Source organism: Oncorhynchus nerka, unplaced genomic scaffold, assembly GCF_034236695.1.
Source record: "Oncorhynchus nerka isolate Pitt River unplaced genomic scaffold, Oner_Uvic_2.0 unplaced_scaffold_959, whole genome shotgun sequence".
Taxonomy (NCBI): Eukaryota; Metazoa; Chordata; class Actinopteri; order Salmoniformes; family Salmonidae; genus Oncorhynchus; species Oncorhynchus nerka.
The window spans coordinates 67,501-74,330 of NW_027040355.1; the positions used below are offsets into that span (position 1 = coordinate 67,501).

General features: G+C 47.9%; 1 protein-coding gene across 1 annotated transcript in view; it reads left to right on the plus strand.

Moving 5' to 3' along the window:
• LOC115117880 (periplakin-like) overlaps nt 1–6,246 on the plus strand; it is a 31,774-nt gene extending 25,528 nt beyond the window's left edge. Inside the window, exons 11-17 of the mRNA XM_065016600.1 lie at nt 1,151–1,297; nt 3,622–3,773; nt 4,117–4,220; nt 4,695–4,852; nt 5,106–5,284; nt 5,653–5,791; nt 6,049–6,246. Of these exons, the coding sequence (XP_064872672.1) occupies nt 1,151–1,297; nt 3,622–3,773; nt 4,117–4,220; nt 4,695–4,852; nt 5,106–5,284; nt 5,653–5,791; nt 6,049–6,246 (1,077 nt within the window). The remainder of the gene's footprint in view (nt 1–1,150; nt 1,298–3,621; nt 3,774–4,116; nt 4,221–4,694; nt 4,853–5,105; nt 5,285–5,652; nt 5,792–6,048) is intronic.
• Nucleotides 6,247–6,830: the final 584 nt, after the last annotated feature.

The window sequence follows — 6,830 nt, forward strand, 5'->3', positions numbered from 1 at the left end:
AGAGTGGGCTTTACACTAGTGTAGTTTACTAACAGTGGGCTTTACACTACTGTAGTTTACTGAGAGTGGGCTTTACACTACTGTAGTTTACTGAGAGTGGGCTTTACACTACTGTAGTTTACTGAGAGTGGGCTTTACACTAGTGTAGTTTACTGAGAGTGGGCTTTACACTAGTGTAGTTTACTAACAGTGGGCTTTACACTACTGTAGTTTACTGAGAGTGGGCTTTACACTAGTGTAGTTTACTGAGAGTGGGCTTTACACTAGTGTAGTTTACTGAGAGTGGGCTTTACACTACTGTAGTTTACTGAGAGTGGGCTTTACACTACTGTAGTTTACTGAGAGTGGGCTTTACACTACTGTAGTTTACTGAGAGTGGGCTTTACACTACTGTAGTTTACTGAGAGTGGGCTTTACACTACTGTAGTTTACTGAGAGTGGGCTTTACACTACTGTAGTTTACTGAGAGTGGGCTTTACACTAGTGTAGTTTACTGAGAGTGGGCTTTACACTAGTGTAGTTTACTGAGAGTGGGCTTTACACTACTGTAGTTTACTGAGAGTGGGCTTTACACTACTGTAGTTTACTGAGAGTGGGCTTTACACTACTGTAGTTTACTGAGAGTGGGCTTTACACTACTGTAGTTTACTAGCAGTGGGCTTTACACTACTGTAGTTTACTAGCAGTGGGCTTTACACTACTGTAGTTTACTGAGAGTGGGCTTTACACTAGTGTAGTTTACTGAGAGTGGGCTTTACACTAGTGTAGTTTACTGAGAGTGGGCTTTACACTACTGTAGTTTACTGAGAGTGGGTTTTACACTACTGTAGTTTACTAGCAGTGGGCTTTACACTACTGTAGTTTACTAGCAGTGGGCTTTACACTACTGTAGTTTACTAGCAGTGGGCTTTACACTACCGTAGTTTACTACAAATCTCGGGGGCAGATCTGTTTCTACTTCAGTCAAACAATGACAAGCTGTTGGAAAAAGCAGAGACATTTCTTTGGTCTGTCAGGTCTGTCTGCTTATCAGGCTGGTTTCTAAACTCCTATCTTAATCAAGAACATTTACATTTTGACAAACATATTAGCCTTAGAACTATAAATCAAAAATGCTCTTTAAAAAAATGTGTGTGTGTGTGTGGTGCAGGACCAGGCGAAGGCCATGGACCACTTTGATGAGCGTGTGAAGGCTCTGGAGAAGCGCAGTCTACAGGTTCTCCCCCTCCAGTTCCGCAGGAACACCCCTCAGAAGCTGCTCCCCGTCGAGGCGCTGTGTGAGTTCGACACTGACGAGGTAAACCTTTACACCTGGACACCTCCACTACTTTACCTCACCCTGTGTGAGACACTGATGAGGTAAACCTTTACACCTGGACACCTCCACTACTTTACCTCACCCTGTGTGAGACACTGATGTAGTAAACCTTTACACCTGGACACCTCCACTACTTTACCTCGCCCTGTGTGTGAGAGACACTGACGAGATAAACCTGGATATGCCACCACCCTACTCTAGTTTCAGACTGATACCTTGTCCACCCTGCTCTAGTTTCAGACTGATACCTTGTCCACCCTACTCTAGTTTCAGACTGATACCTTGTCCACCCTACTCTAGTTTCAGACTGATACCTTGTCCACCCTGCTCTAGTTTCAGACTGATACCTTGTCCACCCTACTCTAGTTTCAGACTGATACCTTGTCCACCCTACTCTAGTTTCAGACTGATACCTTGTCCACCCTACTCTAGTTTCAGACTGATACCTTGTCCACCATGCTCTAGTTTCAGACTGATACCTTGTCCACCATGCTCTAGTTTCAGACTGATACCTTGTCCACCATGCTCCTCCACACACACGCTTCTTCATGACAATCATTCTAGCTTTTCTCTCTTCTTTTGTCTCCTCCCCTTCTCTCCTCCTTTCCCCCCTCTCCTTCCTCACTATCCCTCCCTTCTACCCCTCTCTCTCCTTCTACCCCTCTCTCTCCTTCTACCCCTCTCTCTCCTCCTTCCCCCCTCTCTCTTCTTCTTCCCCTCTCTCTCTTTCTTCCCCTCTCTCTTCCCCCTCTCTCTCCTTCTTCCCCTCTCTCTCCATCTTCCCCTCTCTCTCCTTCTTCCCCTCTCTCTCCTTCTTCCCCCTCTCTCCATCTTCCCCGTCTCTCTTCCCCCCTCCCTCACTGCTTTACCCCCTGTCTCTCTCTCCTTCTTCCCCTCTCTCTCCTTCTTTCTCTTCCCCGTCTCTCTTCTCCCCCTCCCTCACTGCTTTACCCCCCCTGTCTCTCTCTCCTTTTCTCCAGTCATTCTCTAATCCTATGTGCGGTGTGTTTTTCTGTTATCATGACTAAGCACGATCTGACTGCACCACATATTCTCCTCTCTCCTCTGGTTCCTCCTCCTCTCATCCTCCTTCACTCTCACTCCTTTCATTCTAGTCCCCTGAATGCGGTGTTGTGTTGTAATGTATTTAAATCCTTTAAGAGGCCTGTGCTCTGTATCTTATTTAAGCCTTCAGGGGATCAGCCACAGGCTGGAGGGGTTTAGGAGTGGATTTGGAGAGCTGGAGAGGAGAGGGTGTGTGTGGAGCAGTCGAGAGAGCTCTTAAGATTTAGGAGTGGATTTGGAGAGCTGGAGAGGAGGGGTGTGTGTGGAGCAGTTGAGAGAGCTCTTAAGATTTAGGAGTGGATTTGGAGAGCTGGAGAGGAGGGGTGTGTGTGGAGCAGTTGAGAGCTCTTAAGATTTAGGAACAGGTTCAAACGATGAGGGGAAACACAGTGTTGTGTTATGATTTATCCCCATATGACTGGTGAAAACAGTGAACTGTAATTTACTAACTAGGGCTTAGTGGTTCCCTGGTCAGGTCATGTGGTCAGGACGTGTGGTCAGGACGTGTGGTCAGGACGTGTGGTCAGGACATGTGGTCGGGTCGTGTGGTCAGGACGTGTGGTCAGGACATGTGGTCGGGTCGTGTGGTCAGGACGTGTGGTCAGGTCGTGTGGTCAGGACATGTGGTCAGGTCATGTGGTCAGGACGTGGTCAGGTCGTGTGGTCAGGACATGTGGTCAGGTCAGGTGGTCAGGACATGTGGTCAGGACGTGTGGTCAGGACGTGTGGTCAGGTCGTGTGGTCAGGACGTGTGGTCAGGACATGTGGTCAGGTCATGTGGTCAGGACGTGGTCAGGTCGTGTGGTCAGGTCGTGTGGTCAGGACATGTGGTCAAGACATGTGGTCGGGTCGTGTGGTCGGGTCGTGTGGTCAGGTCGTGTGGTCAGGACATGTGGTCAGGTCATGTGGTCAGGTCATGTGGTCAGCTCATGTGGTCAGCTCATGTGGTCAGGTTGTGTGGTCAGGTCATGTGGTCAGCTCATGTGGTCAGGTCATGTGGTCAGGTCATGTGGTCAGGTCGTGTGGTCAGGTCGTGTGGTCAGGTCATGTGGTCAGGTCATGTGGTCAGGTCGTGTGGTCAGGACATGTGGTCAGGTCATGTGGCCAGGTATGTGGTCAGGAAAAACTAAGGGCCTTATCCAAAGTGGTTCAGTGAGTGAACCTCTATTTGTGTTCTGGTTCTTCCATAACAGATCAGTGAGTGAAACTCTGTGTAATGTTGTGGTTGTCCATCCCAGGGTCAGATCCTGCGTGGAGAGAGGTACACCCTCCTGAGTAACAAGGGGCCCAAGTGGGAGGTGAAGGACGCGGCCGGGCGTAAACTGACGGCTCCGGGGGCCTGCTTCATGGTCCCCCCCACAGACCCAGAGTCTGTCGCCGTCTCCAACAGGTAAGTGTGTTTGTTATGGGGGTAGGGTGGAGAGGGGTGTGTGTTTGTTATGGGGGTGGGGTGTAGAGGTGTGTGTGTGTGTGTGTGTTATGGGGTGGGGTGGAGAGGTGTGTGTGTTATGGGGTGCATGTGTCTGTCTACTGTGTGCCTGTGATTGTGTAACGGTGTACTTGTACACTGTGTAACGGGGTCTGTTGTTTCCCGAGACGGTGTACTTGTACACTGTGTAACAGGGTCTGTTGTTTCCCGAGACGGTGTACTTGTACACTGTGTAACAGGGTCTGTTGTTTCCCGAGACGGTGTACTTGTACACTGTGTAACGGGGTCTGTTGTGTGTTTCCAGTCTGGCCGGCCAGCAGAAGGGTATTAAGATGAAGGTGTCTGGCAGTAAGACCACCCTGGTCAAACGCCTGGAGGAACTGAAGAAAGACGGCTCTGCTGGCTCTGGTAGGTACTGTTATGTACAGCTACAGCTACAGAGTTTCTCTATAAGGACTTTGTGACACCTGCTGGTGTAAAAAGCACTTTATAAATAAATGTGATTGATTGGTTTCCATGTCATGTGACTACTGGAGTTAATCACTAGAGCTGCAGCTTGTAATTATTTGTAGGCCAGTGTGATTGTCTGATTTGTGAATGTTATGTTATGAGTGTCTGGTTCTATATATTGTGTGTGTGTGTGTGTGTGTGTGTGTGTGTGTGTGTGTGTGTGTGTGTGTGTGTGTAGTCGTATCTGATCATGTGTATGTTATTTTGGTGTGTGATTTGATTGTGTATGGATGTTGTGATTGTTGAGTCTGTGTGTTTGTTATTTTGGTGTGTGATTGATTGACTGTCTATGGATGTTGTGATTATTGAGTCTGGTTGTATATGATTTGCTGTGTGTTATTTTGGTGATTGATTGACTGATGAATATTGTAGACAAGGAGGAGCAGCAGTGCCGCCAGCTGATGGCCGGCCTGGACAAGGTGACCAGTGACCTGGACAAACAGGAGAAGGCCATCTACTCTCGAGTACGTCCCCCTCTGGAGCAGACCAGGCCTCTGCAGGACAGCGCTGACCGTCTGCAGGATGTCAAGGTAGTTCCTAGTTTTTCTCCTTTCTCTGCACAGAGGGTGTAGAGCGGTAGAGATGCTTTTCCTCCTCCTACTCTTCTCCTGTCCTCCTATTTAGACTAGAGTCCTTTCGATACAGTTTTCAAACCCATTTAATCCTACCAAAGAAAGTCTTGAGAGAGTTGTTTTATGCTTATCGAGGAAGTACTATTAGTTAGTTCCAGGAAGTGTACACTTTTTTTTATTTTTTATGCTTTATCCCATATTCTTCCATCAGGACATTGCGGCCGTGGTTCGTAAGATCGAGCCGGAGAAGTCGTCCAAGGTGAGGGAGGCTGAGAAGTTCCTGACCTCTAACCCTAAATGTGCCAGCGCCCCTCAGCTGAATGGCAAGGTGAACGAGGCCAACAACAAATACGACAAGATCAACCTGCTGCTCAAGTGCTCAGAGGACAAGTGAGTAGCTTTTTGTACTTGTTAGTAGAGATGGTAGTAGTTACACAGAACTCAGGACCAGGGCGGCAGGTAGCCTAGTGGTTAGAGTGTTGGACTAGTAACTGAAAGGTTGCAAGTTCAAATCCCCAAGCTGACAAGGCACAAATCTGTCGTTCTGCCCCTGAACAGGCAGTTTACCCACTGTTCCTAGGCCATCATTGAAATCATTCTTCACTGATTTGCCTAGTTAAATAAAGGTTCAAAATCAATAAAAAATGAGAGCTTTCTTGTTTTACTAGGATGACTAACCTGTAGGCTACTATGACACTATTTAAACACATTTTAAATGTAATTTTAATCTAATGTAATTTAATCATGTTTGTTTACAGGCTTCAGAATTCCAACCGCCTGGAGAACTCCCTTCAAAACGGGAAATCTTTATTGTCCAGCTACGAGAACAAGCTGGCCAGGGAGGAAGTCGCCCCAGCAGACATCTCATCTCTGGAGAAGACACAGCGTCAACTGGCTGTAAGATGGCTGCCCTCTGATCGCTCGTTTATTCTCATCAGGATTCATGTTTAGATCCAAATGGATCTTCTCCACAAAGGAAATGTATTGTATCAGTACAGATACCAAAGACAGAAGCATATTTACTAATGACATACAGTATAAATGTATGATGAGCTGGAAGATCTGAGCTACACACTCATATCTCAACTTTGTCCCGGTTGGGGCAGAACTTCCCCCCAAACACACAATTCAACCTCCACTTCCTCTCCCGACAGGATATTGCATCAGAGCTGAAGACCAAGAGGTCCGCGGTGACTGAGACGGAGGCTAACCTGCGTGGGGCCAAAGGCAGCTGTGACACCATGGCAACCAAGCTGCAGGAGCACTGCCCCGACATCGAGAGGCAGGAGGGAGAAGTCCGGAGACTTAACAAACGCTACGACAACCTCAACAGGCAGATCGACACCAGGTAAACGGGACTGACAGAACTGAGACTTCAAATGAATGATCAAATCAAAAGTTATTGGTTGCGGATGTAATCCTGAGTGTAGGGAAACGTCTGTGTTCCTCGCTCCAACAGTGCAGTGCTGCAACAGTGCAGTGCTCCAACAGTGCAGTGCTCCAACAGTGCAGTGCTCCTACAGTGCAGTGCTGCAACAGTGCAGTGCTCCTATAGTGCAGTGCTCCAACAGTGCAGTGCTCCTACAGTGCAGTGCTGCAACAGTGCAGTGCTCCAACAGTGCAGTGCTCCAACAGTGCAGTGCTGCAACAGTGCAGTGCTCCTACAGTGCAGTGCTGCAACAGTGCAGTGCTGCAACAGTGCAGTGCTCCAACAGTGCAGTGCTCCTACAGTGCAGTGCTCCTACAGTGCAGTGCTGCAACAGTGCAGTGATCCTACAGTACAGTGCTCCTACAGTGCAGTGCTCCTACAGTGCAGTGCTCCAACAGTGCAGTTCTCCAACACTGCAGTGCTCCAACAGTGCAGTTGTAACAATACATGTAAATCTACAAAATACAAATGACAGGAATATAGAAATATTAGAACAAGACTGTCAGA